Raw genomic sequence first — 18,960 nt, forward strand, 5'->3', positions numbered from 1 at the left:
GTTAAAAATAAATAATTAATATTGCAATAAATAAAGATATAATCCAAAATATTGAAGTTGGTGTGAATTGAAAAGGCCAAACCAGTGTGTTCGTTTGAAAATTCGTAATAATTGAGTTTGCAAATTTCTTGAATTTTTTCAAACTTTTAAAACTCATGGAGTATAAAGTATAAATATTTCATAGTATCTTTCACATTTTTCTGTTTTCTGCTTCTAGTCTTACAAAAATGTTTTGGCCGTTACGATTAGATAATACTAGTAATTTATCAGAGAGTTATGAGTAATTGTGATTAAGTAATTACTCCCTCCGTCACAATTTAGGTGATACCCTTTCTATTTTAGTTTGTCTAAAAAATGTCACATTTCTATAATTTGAAAGAACATAACTATAAAAAAATTATTTTACCTTGATGAAATGATTTATGGCCACACACAAGTGCCTAACGTTTATTTTAGATCATAAACTCCAAAATCTTCATTTCTTTCTTAAACTTTGTACGTAATCAAATGGTGTCACATAAGTTGGGATGAAGAAAGCACTCCTTCCATCTCAAATTATCTGTCGTGTTTCTCTTTTAAACGTCTCTTGAGAAATATCAATTTGGAGTATTTTTTTTTACTAGTTTACCTTTATCTATGTTTTAAGATATAATCTCTATTCATTAAATATTTACTCTATTTATATTTCAAATACCTCATAATTGAGGTGTTTATTGTCTTCAAGAACTATTATTACTAAGAAGAAAATGAAAAAAAAAATTATCTTGAATTTTTAAAATAATAAATAATTTGAGACTATTATTTTTAAAAATCACTACAACTAATTTGAGAGCGGGATACTATTTACTTCCAAAAAGGATCTAAGGACATTTCAAAGAAATGGAAAAGTGCTGACCACTTTTGTACTTTTTGTGCTTGCCATAGCTTTAATGAGACCATGTTATTTGTCTCATGAGCTATTTGCACGCAACCCCAACCGATCTTGACACTTGTTGAATTTTCATTAGCCTTCGAGTACTTCGATAATCTCTTTTGGGAGTTGAAATTAATTTTCAGTTAAGCTAAAAGTTCCTGCCCTAAACAGATTTAAAAAACTCTGTGGTTTGTGGACATATCGACACGTATTCGATCAAGCGACACAGTGAATGACAGTTTAGTTAGCTACGTAATTATTCTCCCAAATGGTTCCTTAAAGACTTCAACTCACAGCCCTAGGTTTGTGATTCGGCTTAATAATCATTTAATGTTTCTTTTACGTTTGGGAGGAGCTATTATGTCTGTGCTTTGGGTCGATCTATCTGATTAGTAATCGGTTGGGCATAATTTAATAATTTTGACACATATTATATTATTTTATTTTAACTGTTATTTTAGCTCTTTTTACGTCAATTAAAAAATTCATAAATTCAATATATAGTTTACTAAATTATTCCTATTTTTATAAACATAGAGTGACTATTTCCTCGTATGTGCATTCTTAGAGACAATACGGGGCCTCATAAAGGTAGGGGCAATGTTTTTTTTTTTTTAATTACAGGCAATGTTTCTTTGATTACATTCTCACCCTTCCTAAACTCCATTTGTGGGATTGAGTTTGTTGTTGTTGTAGTAGTTAGACACAATTGTCAACTTTAGTATTGAATTCCGAAAGTGACAACTATTTTGGAATACATTTCTTTTAGCAAAAGGGACTGTTAATTTGGAATGACGGTATTATGGTTTGTTGTTAAAATTTCATTTAATATGTATAAATAATTTATCTCGAACCTAGTATGATGTTCTATCCTAGAATCCATAAATATAAAATTTTGGATCCGTTTCTATTATTGTTACTAAGTTTTTATTTGGAGCATAGTATCTTTGATTAGTAAACCTTTTTTCATTTTCCATTCAAGCGTGAAAGGGTTAGAAGATGAGCGCCTCAATTTTACTTGTTCCTTTTTTTTTTTCCCCCGGTCGCAACAGTGAGAATCGTAGATAAAGAATATAATCTATCGTCATGCCTATGGCACAATAATTATTGCATTCGAGCTTAATTAGTCAAATTCCTCACATGAGCTCGCACGAAATTATTTCAAGTAATTTAGGGCTGATCATTTTAGTAAAAGTAGCAATTCAGTGGGAACATGATGATGCTCCTTTGTCTAAGAAGGATCGCCATATTAACAGGGGCGGATTTAGGGTGGCGTGAGGGTGTCCACCCGACCACCCTCGGCAAATTAAAAACACACTATATATAGAGAGTAGATTTTCTATGTTTATTACATATATAAGTTTTGAATATTCTGAACAAATATAAAAATTAGCTCAAGCGGTCTAAAGAGTTCAAAATGCACTCTAGCGTCTCAGCTTTGATCGTAAGGGACACTAATATTTTTTAATTTTAGCTTTTGCTGTCTAGTGTATTCAAAATTACATTGATTTTTTTTTTCATTTAATTCTCAGGGACAAATTAAATGGAATTGTATTTTTTTTTTTAGCTTATTCGCACGTTTACATTTTTATTTTTTGAATATCCAGAGTGAAAATTCTGAATCCGCCACTGCTTATATAACATTCTGAATTATTTTTGTCACTCTAGCAACTTAGAAATGACCCTAAAGAGAAAAAGAATTGAAGACTAGAATGTTCATAAAATCATAGTGCCCAAAAGATGGGGACACTCCAGAAATAAAACGTTCAACAATTTATAAATTCTCCAATACTACAACAATCGAAATAATGAAACCGAAAAAGGGAAAAGAAAAGTTGAGGCCTCCAATTTTTTTTTATTTTTTATATGACCTTATTATTTTGATTGTCAATAAACTCTTTTTGCTATGGTGCTTTTAAATAACTTTTTTGATTAAAAAAAAAAAAAAGTGCACATGCAACTTAGAAACTTTTTAAAGCAATATATGCAAATTATTATTTTATTTCTATAGATTATTTAAGAGATGGTATCTGATTTTTCTCCATTATGTCAATATTTTTTTTTTTACTATTGAAAAAGAAAAAGACAAAGAAAACCAATAAAGAAAGTAGTATTTCCACTTGGGGAAGGAATAAATGACGGAGCAAGTGATGTAGAGTGGGCAATAGTGACTGTGAATCGTGTCTAAAAAGGACACCTGCACTCTCTGCAACTGACAGGCTGCTTTGGGTTTGTTAACCAAAAAAATTTGTCCAAAATCAAGACATAAATTGATTAATTTTTTTCAATTCTAACCTTAGATAAAAAATATCAAGTTAAAATAACATCTAAATAATGATTGAAAAAGTCACATAGTAATTTGGTATTGTTAGATTCTAATGTCAAAAGAATTACTACTTGTGAATGCTTTAATCAAGCAAAAAAATTATTTTTATTATATAGAGTTTTTTTTAGTAAACTTTATATTATATTATTAACTTTTTAATATGTATATTTTTAGCTAAGATTATACTTATTATGGGACGGAGAGAGTAATGATACGAAGGGGCAATTAGACATCCATCTAAATTCGAAAGGGGGCCAAATTAACCCGTGAAAATAGGCATCTCTTGCTCATCGACACGTTTCCTATTAAATGCGGTATTATAGCGTTTAGTCTTTCGAGGAGTTATGGGCTTTATGACAAGGCAAGACTCAACAGTTGTAGCACATGTTACATGTGAAACTAGCTGGGAGCCTGTTTGGATCGGCTTATTTTAGGTGTTTTTAAGCCAAAATAACTTTTAAACACTTTTATAATGTTTATATAAAATAAAAAAGTACTTTTAAGCACTTATTTTTAAGTTAAAATGATAAAAATAAATCAAAAATCATGTTAAAATTTAACTTTATGATTTTTGCTTATAAGTTTTGGAAAGCATGTTTCACCCAAACTCCGGAATTCTGTGTCCTAGTCGAGCTGTTGTTTATTCATTGCTTCAAAGTATTTATAGAGTAGCTAGGTTTCCATATATTTGTGAACTAGCAATACATGCCCGTGCGATGCACGGGCCGAACATGTCTATTCGCTTTAATTAGCCAGTCTTTAAAGTTTGTATTTTGAAAATAACTTTTAAAAGCATTCTAATTGTTAGTATATAGAGCAAGATATACAAAATGTATTTTATATACCATCACTTTAGTTATAATTAAAAAATGGACTTTAAAATTTAAAAACATATGATGGAATTAAGTCTTTGAGATGGAAAGAGTCGGACTTTTTTCTCATTGTCATGACAACGAAAGTTGTTCATCGATGTCAAAAAGAAAATTAGTAACAATACGAGGGAAAATTAATATTTTGATTCTAGATTTTTTCTTTTAAATTTTTTAATATCTTGTATGTATACCGATAGATTGATATTCATTTCAATTAATTAACTGTTCAGATCCAAACATAAGAACCATTATTGTATATATTGGATTTTTTAAAAGCAAAACTAATCAAATATTTTTATTAAATTAATTAAAAAATATATTATAATTTCTTATATTAACAGTTATAGATAAAAAGAATTGTCACAAAGAAATCAAAATTAGAAAGATATAATAATCAAGGAATGCAAAGGAGAGTAAAATAATTAAAGTATTGACAAAGAAGAAAAATGGGGATAAAAGTCACTCCCTCCCTTCACTTTTACTGATCGACGTTAAAAAAAAAAAAAAAAAATTTTGTTCTTCTTACTTCATCCTTCACATGAATTACTTTTTTTCAAATAATTTTCTGAGGCTATTGAGACTATACACCAATAAATATGGATATTATGATAAAATATATACTTTATTTATTAATTCTTAAAGAACGTGAAAAGTCAAAAGTGGACAAGTGAAAGTGCATGGAGGGAATAAATATGTGTAGGAGAATTAAAATTGAAGTGCATATATATATACATGAGAAGAAAATAAATATTTAGTACTATGACATAAGTCCAAGTGGGATAAAAATTTAGTTGGTTAAACTGTACAATTTATATAACTTTTGTACAAATTTTCATTGCTATTGTTCGTACTCTCTCCAATAAATACATTATAATCAAAATTGGCTATTTTCAAGAACATTTATTACTACGGGTAAGATGAGAAAGATGTAATTAATTTTATCTTGATTTTTTAAATGAACAAGTAATTTGGACATATATTTTTAGTAATGTGGCCAAGTAATATGGAAAAAGAAATTTTTGTTCTTATTATTAATTTTATTCTTCACATTAATTACTTATTTTCAAATCATTTAGGAAGGCTATTGAGACTTACACCAATAAATATTAATATTATGGTAAAATATATACTCCCTCCGTCCCATATTACTTGTCACTTTTCCTTTTGCACGCCTCTTAAGAAATCATAAATAAAAGATATATTTTATTATCTTACCCCTATCTCTCTCCAATAAATACATTCTAATCAAAATTGACTATTTTCAAGAACATTTATTACTAAGGGTAAAATGGAAAAGATTTAATTAATTTTATCTTGATTTTATAAATGAACAAGTAATTTGGACATATATATATTTTAGTAATGTTAAGTACTTCATTTGTGAACAAGTAAAAGTGTACGGAGGAAATAAATATGTATATACATGAGAAGAGAATAAATATTCAGTACTATGACATATGTGCACGTGGATAAAAGGGTAGTTGGTTAAGAACAAATAAAAGTGCACAGAGGAAATAAATATGTGTCGAAAAATTAAATTTGAGGTGCATACGTGTATACATAAGGATATAATAAATATTCAGTATAATGACATATGTCCGCGTGGGATAAAAGTACAATTTATATAGCTTATGGTACAAGCATTCATTGCGAGTACAATTTTAAAGCTTTTGGTACAAACGAATTAAATTTGGGGTGCATACGTGTATACATGAGGATAGAATAAATATTCAATACAATGACATATGTCCACGTGGGATAAGAGTACAATTTATATAGCTTATAGTACAAGCATTCATTGTGGGTATAATTTTTAAAGCTTTTGGTATAAGCGAATGTTAAGTACTTCATTTATAAATAAGTAAAAGTGCACGGAGGAAATAAATATGTGTCAAAGAATTAAAATTGAAGTGCATATGTGTATACATGAGGAGAGAATAAATATTCAAAAAGTAATGTTGAGTACTTCATTTATGGAATAAATATGTGTCGGATAATTAAATTTGAAGTGCATACGTGTATGTATGAGGATAGAATAAATATTCAGTACTATGACATATGTCCATGTAGATAAAGAAGTAGTTGGTTAAAATGTACAATTTATATAACTTTTGGTACAAGCATTCATTGCGTGCATAATTTTAATGTTAAGTACTTCATTTATGAACAAGTAAAAGTGCACGGAGGAAATAAATATGTATCAGAGAATTAAAACTGAAGTGCATATGTATATACAGAGAGAGAATAAATATTCAAAAAGTAATGTTGAGTACTTCATTTACGAACAAATAAAAGTGCACGAAGAAAATAAATATGTGTCGGAGAATTAAATTTGAGGTGCATACGTGTATACATGAGGATAGAATAAATATTCAGTACAATGACATATATCCACATGAGATAAAAAAAAAAAGTAGTTGGTTAAACTGTACAATTTATATAGCTTATGGTACAAGCATTCATTGCGGGTACATTTTTTAAAGCTTTTGGTACAAGCGGGGGTAGCTGTGTTCGTACCCCCACCGCACTTAAATTTGAGGTGCATACGTGTATACATGAGGATAGAATAAATATTCAGTACAATGACATATGTCCATGTGGGATAAAAAAGTAGTTGGTTAATGGTACAAGCATTCATTGTACAATTTATATATATACATGAGCTTATGGTACAAGCATATGTCATCATTGGTTAAACATTTTTATATAACATTTTTTAAAGCTTTTGGTACAAGCGGGGGTAGCTGTTTTCGTACCCCTACCGCACTTAAATTTAAGGTGCATACGTATATACATAAGGATAGAATAAATATTCTGTACAATGACATATATCCACATAGGATAAAAAAATTGTTAGTTAAACTGTACAATTTATATAGCTTATGGTACAAACATTTATTGCGAATACATTTTTTAAAGCTTTTGGTACAAGCGAGGGTAGCTGTGTTTGTAACCCCACCGCACTTATATATATTAGAAATTCAATGTCCACGTGGGATCAAAAAGTTGTTGGTTAAACTGTACAATTTATATAGCTTATGGTACAAGCATTCATTGCGAATACATTTTTTAAAGCTTTTGGTACAAGCGGGAGCTGTGTTCGTACCCCCACCTCACTTATATATATTAGAAATGTTGAACATAGCAAGGTTGGAGCTATCTTTATAGTTGTGGATTTGGCAATAACTTATAAATTTAGCTCAAATTATGTATTTGTATTAAAAATTTATTTAGTATGTATGAATAGACAATCTATTCATAACTCAATAGACAAAAAAAATATTGCAATCCACAATCAATGAGCAAAAATTCTGAATCTGTCTTTGCATATGTCGACACCAATATTTTCATAATCATGGTTATCATATTTTCTTGTATAGTTTGGATTGAATTATGAGTGAAGTGTGGACATTGAAACTAGTGGCTATTCTCATAACTTTGGTTTACTAACATTGTCCAGAGAAGTATAAAGAAAATTGGCAATCATGCAGTAACGTCCAAGCAAGACGTGACAAAATAAAATGCAGAATAATGACGATGATGGCAAAACTCCAATCCACCGAAGACCCTAAGAACATTAAGGAAGTTGGTGCAGTAGGAACATACACTAAGTTGATTTGATCTCTCACGATTTCAACTAAGTTTGATTCTTTTTGGGGATGTTTATTAGTTATACGAAGAAAAATAACTTTTAGTGATATTTCATAAGTAAGCAGAAATATTGCTCCAAAAATATTTATATATAATCCAACAAATACTATGAAGACCAGGTTGAGGTGATAAAACATTGGTAGGTAGGTGTGGGGGTAGAAATGGGGGCAGAGGGCGGGGATGAGGGTGGGGAGGACTGAGGAGATAGTTAATGTAGAATTGTTTTCATTTATGAAACTTGTTTTTCAACTTCCATTAGGGAAATCATTTTCATGATTCTTTAGGAACTTATTTTTTAAAAAAGAATACTTTTCAAAACATTTTAACTAATCAAACATATAGTAAAAATTAAAAACATTTTCATCCACACAAAGCGCACCATTTATAAAGTTAATCTAATCTAATAAAAGAAAGTTGACAAATTTAGAAGTCTAGCTCAACTCCAAGCCTAGGATATGTACATATTCAGTAGCAAGTAATTGCAACCGCATAATGGTTGCCTAATCAAAGTTAATTGCATAACTAACTGAGGTTAAAGCTGCATTATTAAAGATAATCAGATATAATTAGAAGTGTCATCAAGAATCATGATGCAGCCGTGACACAAATCAGGACAAGAAAAGGATGCTCCGCCAACGCTAATTGAGTTGTTTCGACAGTATTAGTAATGGGCCGATATTTGGGCCCAAGAGCCTTCAAAGTAGTAAAATTTACTTGGCATAACTTACATTATTACCTATTTATGGAGCATAACTAAACTTTATAATAATTATATTAGTAGCTAAAATATAACATATTTACTTCCTATAGCTATCACTTTTTTACCACTCATCTGATAACTTCCCACACCCCTAAATTTAAGCAAAAAAAAAGGTCCCTCTCTCCTATCCCCCTAAATACGCACCATTATGCCCAATATCCCTTAATTTCCTCCAATTTCAAATCAGTTTTACAATAGTTCAACTTTCTTGTCTATCTCTAATTAACTACTCATTAATTTCACTCATAATTCAAATCTAATTCCCAAAAAAGGTAAGATTCTATACTTATTTTTACGTTTCACCGTGTATTTAACTTATATTTTCGTTTTTTTTTTTTCATTTGAATCAGCAATGCAACTCTAAATAATTAATTATCACTGTTTGTTCTTGGTTGTTTTTTGTTAGATTCAAGTGAAATGGCTAAAAAAGCTTCTACTCCGATGAGGACTAGAGATACAGAACCCGAATTTTCAATTCCTAATGTTTTGGATTGATATTTTAATAGTTGTTTTTCATATATATTTTGGCTATATTTTTAATTGTATTTTGAGTATTATGTTCAATATTACTTATTCTGGTTTCTGTTGACTATATTTCAGATATATTTTGACTATATTTAGAAAAATTTCAGAAAAATAAAAAAAATAAAAAAGTTGCAGTGAAAATGTTGTTACCTCAATTATGATTATATTTTGGCTATATTTTAATTGTATTTTTGATTATTATGTTCAATATTACTTATTAGGTTTTCGTTGACTATATTTCGATATATATTTTTCATATATTTTGACTATATTTTTCAAAATTTCGAAAAATCAAAACAATAAAAAAGTTGCGGAAAACGTTGTTACCTCAATTATGAACTCAACTTGAATTCGATATTTTAACAGATGAATTCAAATATATATTCGTCGTTTAAAACGAGCTCTGTTCACTGGTTTGATATTGTTTTTGATGAACTAGTTTTTGAACCTTTTTTTTTTTTGTTAAAAATATGAATGTACTTTTTGAATTCAATTATTTTTGAATTTGTTAGCTGATTGAATAAGATATGAGATCAGATATGGAATGAGAGGATATTTGCGTGAATCAGGGAACATTAAAAATTGATTTTAATTTAAATTGGAATAGATTTTGTTTCCATAAATATAGCACTTTCAGTTTTCTCAGCGTGCGTATTTCCGTTATATTTAGCCTGTATTTAAGTCGACGTATCTACTAGCTAAATATAGGTCCTCCAGTTACGAATTGTAAATGTAGAACATGTAGTTATAGATTGTTAGAAGGAGCTAAAAGGTAGCTGTTTGTGAAAATTTTACTTCAAAGTAACCGGTAACCACTTTTCGATCATTTGCACTTTTGGTCTTATTTTGTGCTGGTCTTTATTTTCTGTCCTTCAAATGGGTTGGTCTTTACTCTTTAATTTTTACTTTCAAGATCGAATTTATGCTTAGAGGGGTATACGTTACGCATCATAATATCCACAAATTATGTCAACGCTTTTAAGAAAGTAATGTTAGTTAGGCTAAATTCGATTTTGAAGGAAAAAAAATTAAAAGACCAGCCATTTGAAGCGAAAAAATTGTAGACCAGTTGATTTGAAGGGAAAACCGTGCAACTACTTCCTTTACTTTTTACTGCTTCTTGTTTAACGCTTTGCCCGTGTGAATTTATCTATGGCTTCGGGATGTACTTTGAGGCTGGGACCAACTGGCCAGACAAGATCTAGAATTCTCAAAATGTAACTTTGATTTCTCTTTCTTTCAGTTGTTTCTAAAGTTTACTAGACCGATTAATTTAGATTCGCGCCGAATAAATCTACTCACGAGTAAAGCCGTTTCTTACTTGAACTTTGGTTAAAAGGAAAGCAATTCTGACCATCTGATTACACCCCTACCCTAACCAAACTAGATTTCAGAAAATAGCCATTGAAATTATGGAAAAGGCTCAACTATGCCATCGAACTATCGAACATGGCTCATTTATGCCACTCGTCAATAATTTGGCTCATTTATGTCATCAACATTACTAAAATGGCTCATCCATGCCATTTTTAATTAACCCCGGTTTTACAATACCAGATATGACACGCGGCATCCAACTAGATTATGGTTATGAATGGATCGGATTTTTTAATTAATTTAGGATTTAAAATTGAGCTGGTTTATAAATGATGTGAACCTCTGATTGGAGGCCAAGTGTCATTTCTGGTATTGTAAAAACAGCGTTAATGAAAAATAGCATGGATGAGCCATTTTGGTAACGGCGATAACATAAATGAGCCAAACTATTGACGAGTGACATAAGTGACCATTTTCAATAGTTCAATGGTATATTTGAGCTTTTTTCGTTAGAAATTATACAAAAGAGCTTTTCTCTTTCATTTTTTCCCCAATAATTTTGTGAATTGGGCCCCGGGGGGGGGGGGGTGTTTGGACAGGGACAAAGCAAAGAAAACAGTGGAGCAGTTGGTCACTTCAGAAGGGGACCGCTCTGTTGTATTGGTTGAAAGGCCAAAACATTATTGTTTTCCTTTCTTCTGTATAGTAATGATAATGAAACCCACTACAGGCCCTAAATTTTGCAACTCTTTTTTACTTATCTGGAGTAAAATCGTTTACCAGTCATTGGCTCTTGAAAATTTGTGGTAACACTGTTGAAAGAACCGACAGATTAGGGGAGTTATTCATCGTCTTTCACACCAGTTTAATACGCCAAAGATTTTGTTATTTAAAGTCACACCTATTATGAAAGATATTTAACAGTATAAATCATAACTCATACTAAGAGATTTCTGATTAAATTATCTTTGCTGCTTTCTTAATGACGAATTAATGATTATATTTTTTCTTGTCTTGAAATAATAAAGGTGGAATTGAACAAATAATTAATACCTTCTTAATATTCTTAAGTAACAAATACTCCCTCTAGATCAAAAAAAGTATCCACTTAGCATTTTTTTCTTGGGTAAAAAAAATATCCACTTATTAAATCAAGAAACAATTAATTTTATATTTCAAATTTGCCCCTATTAAGTGTTATGTGATCAAATCCCAATGCCTATTTAATTAGGAGTAGTTTAGTCAATTCACTTTTTTTTTTCTTGGAGTAATTAGTTTCTTAAGGGTATGTAAATGGCTAAGTGGACTGTTTTTTTAATCCGGAGGGAGTCTAAAGGACAAATAAGAAGGACCGGGAAAGAGTAATATAAATACATTTTAGTAAAAAATTCAAATTCGTTAGTCAAAAAAATAATGAATGAAATGATTACCGTACTTGTAAATTTAAATTCTTAGATTCACGTTTGACAATGATGTTAATATTCTCTTATTCAATTATTCTTTTAATATATCACAAACCATCAATGCAAAAAAATGGAGAGAGACACCAGTGTGTTTATTTACTAGGCTTTTCTCTTTTTTTAAATTGATCATTTAGTATTCGAAACTCACGACATGATGGACATGAATTGTATAGAGTAAACTCACTGAAAAGCGTACAACTCTATTAAAAGCCATCTTCATCTGCAATTCAAACTCGAGATATCCGATTAAAAAATGAGCGGAGAAATCTCAATTTATCTCTAATATCAGAGGCGGATTCAGGATTTAAACTCTATGGTTTCAACCTTAAGATTCTTAGTGTAAACCTGTACTATTTTAAAAATTATGAGTTCATATCTATTATTTATTACAATTTTAATAAATTTTTACACATAAATTTATGCTCAGCGTTGAAAGTTGGGGTTCCAATGGAACCCCCACCTAAGCATGCTAGATCCGCCACAGACTAACATATCCGTTAATAATGCCTTTGGCTGCTAAGCTCGAAGTGGGTTTATATCATATGTGGTTGGGATTAGCAGTCCAATAGGATGGAAGATACTTAAATGTCCACGTTTCGATATTCTAGTGGTGCTCAACAACAATTGGTCCCCACATTTGTGGAGTCACAATTATATGTGCCATAATTCGTACCCCTATATATAATTTCGCCATTGGAGCCAACGCACGCGATTCCATCTACAAGTTTTCGCAAATTAACAAATTCACAATGATATGGGAAAGCTACCCAATGAGAGATATTTTTATTGTGGTCCTGGTGGTCCCACAATTTTGTACTTGTAAACTGTAAAAGGCACAATACCTTCAATAGAGAGGGTAAATTTGATTTTAAATAGATATTTTTTGAAACTATTAAAATATATTAAGTTAAATATTTAAATGTAAAACAATACAGTTGCAGTGAAAGGGACTTCTTTCCAGAAAAGGTTACTCACAACAGACCAAATTAATAGATATACTATAAATATTTGCATAGTAATAGTTAATTAGTACATATTCTCAACTCATTTTACCATTTAATCCTGATGAGTTAATGTAGTTTGATACTAATAACAGGTGCCAAATATTTTCCCTTTTCCCACTGGAAATGGCTATTTTTGGGGTGCTTATTTAGATACCAACCGACTAATCACTCTATTACAAATGCAACTTAATTGCACTGAAAATGGTATTCATGGCATAAAATAGGAGATACATTTGAGTAGATGACATCTAAGATTTTTATTCATTTGTCTTTCATTGGTCATTGTAATATGAAGTTAGATGACTATTAGTGAAAATTTAAGTTGAAATTATTGCATACCTGTCGATGAAATGCAGTGTCACAAGAGTATTATTATTTTTATTTTTAGAGAATGTGTCAAAATAGTATATCCTCTTTTCTAGGCAACATTTTCTGAGAATAGTTCGGAAAAAAAAAAAACTTAATGAGTCACGTTAGTGTTTAAGTACAGGTGATTATGAAGTAACATGGTATAGTCAGGGGCGGAGCCAGGTATAGGATGAACCACCTTTAGCAAAAAATTACACTGTTTATGTATAGTTAAAATTATTTTTATGTATATTTAGTAGATGTTACACCTCCTTTAACTTCTTTGTATGTTCACTTCTACATATTTTGAACCCTTTATGAAAATTCTGGCTCCGCCACTGGGTATAGTATGAAGTTTCAATCAATTAAGTTGCATCCACAAGTTGAGACAAAGAACACATTGGCAATTATTAGTGTTTAATTAAATTGAGTTTATTGAACTTAATGAACGGTCTTATAAACCTCAGTTGAGAAAATGAGTCAAAACATTAATCCTAGTTAGGAGGTCAATCACTGACCTTATCATGGATTCTGAAAGGTGATTGGTTGGGACATTCCACCTGTTGATAGCAACATGAGTCATCGAATGAATTCCTTTTTCCTGCAAATTACACAAATGTCACTACCAAATCATAATCAACAAAATCAAGCATATTAACTGACTTCTCTTGCAAAATACTGAAGTCATTACTTACAAATAAAATTTTGCAATCAGTAGTTTTAGGTGAAATAATGGTGCTCGTTTAGTAAAAAGTTATTCTTTTTCAAGTCAAATTCTGTTTCAAATATAATTCCACTTTTAAATATCTTTTTTCAAACATGAAGATAAACTTTCAATTCGACGCAAATATTTATTTTTTTCATTTGGCCCAACTATTATCCAACGCCTACTTAGTGGGTTGCCACTTGCCTATATGTATTTGGGGCCCATTCACCAATACAAGTTTCTGTTTAGGTGAACTTCCGGGAATCATAATGAGGAGCCAAACCATGTTTCATTTCATGTAGTATAAATTAATTTTTTTATCGCCGTTTATGCGATGTATCTTTTTTAGCTTGTCCTAGAAAAAATAATACATGTCTTATTTAGAAGTAATTTAAAATTTGAACTTTTTATAAGATGACATGACTTTAGATAGGAGGTTATATAGGACACGAATTATTGTAGAAGATTAATAGGTAGTTGCGCGTTGTTCTACTTATCCGCTTATACTAGTAATCGTAGTATTGCTCTTATACTTTCTTATTTTTCGATTTCTGTTACTATCTGTTGTTTTTTGTACTTGGATTGTCGAATTCATATGTAGCAGGCACTGCTCCTTTTTTTCATAGTTTTATCTTTCTTTGAGCTATTCGTCCCTATGCGAGAAATAGCTACCGTAAAATGTCTTTTTCTACCTTCCAATATAAAAATAAGATCTGTGCACACTCTATCCTCTCAGACCATACTTTGTGGGATTTCACTGGGTATGTTGTTGTTGTTAAGTTTGAACATTTTATTTTTATTGTTAATGAGAAGAATTTTAATCACGCAAGTATATGTAACTATTTTTTTAGATAACACGTTTTAAAGATTTTCTTTATCCTTGCATTTTATGTCCAATCAAATTACTTAATGAAAATTGAGATGGAGGGAGCTTAGAATACAGAATATATATTTTCCTATTTTAATACTTTTTTCTTATTTTATAACTTTTCCTATTAATTTTTTTTTTTTTTTCTAATTTTGAATATAAAAAGAGAGGTTGAAGGAGTGAGAAAACTTTTTCATAAGTTGCAGTATCCACAAGCACCATTCCTATCCAATCATAATCCACCACCTTCAGCTTTTCCCTATTCTCTCTCTGTTTCTTCTCTCCTCCAAACTCCAATAATTTTTTTTTTTGGGAAAGCAAATTTAAATTAATTTTTCTATAGCTTTTCTTGTTTATACTTACTATTTCTTGTTGGTCCTGTTCTTACCATCTTTCTCTCTCTCTCTCTCTCTCCTTTTCTCTTTGTTGTTCAGTCATAAAGGGTAAAGGAAGAAAGCAGACACAAATTTTCTCAGCTTTTTTCCTTTTCTTTCTTCCCCTTACATAGCCCCAGGAATTCTCAAATTCAGAGTCTTTGTACTTACTATTTACTCACTTGGGTTTCACAAAATTTCCAGCTTTTCAGTGTCACCTTGTTTCTCTCTAGCTAGTGAGCTTTAATTCTGGAAAGTTCTCATTTCTTCTTATTTCATGGTTAATAAGCCTAGTACTTTCTTGCTTTCACTGTTTATGTAAAGTTTCAGTGGGTTCAGATCTTAATGAGAATATTTTCTTGGATTTAACTTGGCGTAAGATAATCTTTGTCTGTTTTAGTTAACCCCTTTTTATTTTAAGATTATCACAACATCTAGGATTTTTCTTTTGACAATTATAAAAGGTTGAGTCTTTTCAAGATTCCTCAGGTTGGGGAGGTGGCTATGGTTAAAAGAGTATTCTGATTCCTTTTATAGATGCTGACTTGTTGATTTAACATTGATATTTTTCCATTGTAAAATACCCATCTCTCTGCATTTCCTACTTGGGTTTTCCCCCATACTTCCTCTTGTTCCTCTCCAACTTCATCAAGTTCAAATATTTAACATAAAAATGCTGTCTTGAATTATCTTTCTTGTAGCTTTTTGCTAGTAAACTTTTTTCCCTCTGTTAAAAATTTGATCTTTTTGAGTTTGAGGGTGATGGAGATACTATCACCAGCTCCTTATCTTTCAAATCCAAGCTGGTTTCTTGATGAGGGAAAGAACACAGAGTGGACCCCAGCTGAAAACAAGGCATTTGAGAATGCTTTAGCTTTGTTTGATAAAGATACACCAGATAGATGGCAAAGAGTTGCAGCAATGGTACCAGGGAAAACAGTTGTTGATGTGATTAGGCAATATAAAGAATTAGAAGAAGATGTGAGCAGAATAGAAGCTGGACTAATTACTATTCCTGGTTATAGTACTTCACCTTTTACATTAGAATGGGGTAATAGCCATAGTTTTGATGGATACAAACAGTCTTATGTTGTTGGTGGCAAAAGGCCTTTGTCTAATAGGCCTCCAGAACAAGAAAGAAAGAAGGGTATTCCATGGACAGAGGAAGAACACAAGTGAGTTTGATTCTAATTTCTTCATAATAGTGCTTTTTTCCTTTTTTTAATGCATGTTTGGCTACTTTTTGTATGGACCACCCTATATTTTCTCTTGATTTTTGTATCCCTATATCACTTAGTGCACCAAACAACTTGGCATAACATGTTAGGCAGTGGAATAATGAAGTGCCAGCTAATAAACAAATGTGACAAGTTGACAAATCAGAGGCGGACCTAGACCTAGAGTGTTAGGAGCGGATTCAATTGAACCCATCACTTTCATCATACATGTGTAAAAAGCTCTGAAAAGTAGTACAAATATTCAGTTTTGGACCCATATTTCAAAGAGCTTATTAAGTTTCTGGTCGCTTCTGTCTGTTTGAGTGCCCAGAAAGCTGACATGTACTCTTAGACCTGGTTTTGATCTGTTAATCTATAAAGATTCTTCATGTTCATTGATGTTTATATGATTAAATTCGTTATTGACAAGGGAGTTTGCTTGATTCTTGTGCAGGTTGTTTCTAATGGGGCTTAAAAAGTATGGAAAGGGCGATTGGAGGAACATCTCGCGCAACTTTGTTGTTACTAGAACTCCAACTCAAGTGGCTAGCCATGCTCAGAAGTATTTTATCAGACAACTTTCTGGTGGCAAGGATAAAAGACGGGCGAGTATTCATGACATTACAACTATAAATCTCAACGATAATCAAACGCCTTCACCAGATTACCAAAAACCAACTTCACCAGATCAATCCACTGTGATTTCCCAGCAGCCAAAATCGGCTGCCAATGCCATGCACAAAATGCCATTTCAGTGGAGTCAGGCCAATATGGGCTTCAATTCAGCACAAGGAAGTTTGTTCATGTCTCCTCTTTATGGAGGAAACTCCTATGGGAACCCTAAAATGCAAAGCCAAATTATGCATGAACCTTACTTTGGATCTCAAAGTATGAATTTTCAGCTTCAATCGGCACATCAGTATCACCATGCATGACATAGGCATATTCGAAATATCAGAACTTTGATCAGTGCCTGAAGAAAAAGCTTATTTTAAATTCGGCATGTTAGCTTTTGTTTCTGCTTTTATCCGTCTCTCTTGTATTGTGAATATGTTGATTGGCACTTCAAGTCAGCCATGAGTTAGTGTGTCCTTTTAGGAAGTCTAAAAAATCCTTACTCTCTGTAGTCTGTACTTAAAAACCATAGTACAAGTGGAGTTCATATAACATGAGCATAGAGGAACGAACGGAAACCTGTAAAATCCTTTTGAGGGAATAATAGAATTACAAGAGATGCAAGGAAAATGATCTGAATTGTCACTGTTACATTATGTCGTTATGTGCATTTCATGAAGATCATGGAGTATTACAAGCTATTTTACTCAAACTTATGGCATTTGAGTCTTGAATATTGATAGTGGTGACCCTGGATATTCCTAGAACATTTTGGCCAATCCTTTTGGATGCAAACATAAGCAGAGAAGTACACAATATTTTCAGAAGATACATGTTCTAAGGAGAAAGGGTACCTGCTTTTTGCATAGTCTAAGCCAATAAGCCAATTAGACTGAACAAAGAAGCACTGCAATTGGATGGTGAGTGCAAATTGGCCTTGTCACTAAGCACTCATTTAACAGTTAAAGAGTGTTTTTGATGCAATATGGGTTCCATGGGGTCAGTTGAGCCCTACATTATTGACAAGAAGCTTAACTATATACGTGAAAAATCAACAAAATTTTAATTAATTTAATCTTGAACTCATAATTTCTGCAATTTGTTAAGTTGATGAGAAAATAAAGATTAAACATATCAAGTTTAAATTTTGAATTTGCTTCTATTCGCAAGGACAAGTTTAGTTAACCGCGCTTGACTTAGAAGCTTTCTAGGCGAAGCTGAGTCTACATTCCACTTACTCAAGCATCCTATTCTTCAAACCTTCCCATACAACACCCAAACACCCCCCCCCCCTCCCCTCTTCCCTGAAGATTATGTGTCCTTTTTGTAGATCTTTTTCAAGAGATCCTTTTGAAAAATAAAGATATAACTTGCAGGAACATTGATTAATGACTAAACTAACATGATCTAAGAGTATAAAAGTAAGATTCATGGCAGATTTCTCATACTAAAAAATGTACTTGTTTTTCTTTCTTTTGGTGTTTTGGTAATCAATTGCAGGGACTTTCTCTTTTAGACTCATTCACTTCAAAAGTTTTAGTCAATTTAGGTATGACTATTGCACGAGTGCTGTACTATTTTCTAATCAATACTCTATATGATTGCTTTGTAATTTAATATACCACATCATACCAACTTTTTTTTCTTTAAAGCATAAAAAAACAAGGAAGTGAAAAAAAACAAAGATTTCACTGTTCTCTAATTTGGTGCTAAACCATGGCCTCTTCTATGGAGACAAAGGTCATTCTTCCATTAGATCACTCAATCACACTATTTTATTTTTATGCCTAACTAGTTGACGATATCAGTGTGCTTTGAAATAATCCAGCTCTGCATGATTGTAACCATCCGAACTAGTAACTCTTATAGTTAAATTGTTTGGTTCGATGTAAACACTGAGAACGGATAAGTGTTTCCAAGTGAAGCATGTGTGTACTTTTAGACAGACCAATAGCATCTAGTTTTCTTGGTATATTCAATTTCAGACTCATCAAGAGCATT

At 31.4% G+C, this 18,960-nt stretch overlaps 1 protein-coding gene across 1 annotated transcript; it reads left to right on the top strand.

The window, feature by feature from the left end:
- Positions 1 to 14,971: 14,971 nt before the first annotated feature.
- On the top strand, positions 14,972 to 17,610 carry LOC132052894 (transcription factor DIVARICATA-like). The gene is made up of 2 exons (XM_059444603.1): positions 14,972 to 16,302; positions 16,799 to 17,610. Exons 1-2 carry the CDS (start codon positions 15,890 to 15,892, stop codon positions 17,277 to 17,279), a joined length of 894 nt encoding a protein of 297 aa, XP_059300586.1. The 5' UTR covers positions 14,972 to 15,889; the 3' UTR covers positions 17,280 to 17,610.
- The last annotated feature ends 1,350 nt before the right edge of the window (positions 17,611 to 18,960 follow it).

The sequence above is a fragment of the Lycium ferocissimum genome, chromosome 4 (assembly GCF_029784015.1).
Source record: "Lycium ferocissimum isolate CSIRO_LF1 chromosome 4, AGI_CSIRO_Lferr_CH_V1, whole genome shotgun sequence".
Taxonomy (NCBI): Eukaryota; Viridiplantae; Streptophyta; class Magnoliopsida; order Solanales; family Solanaceae; genus Lycium; species Lycium ferocissimum.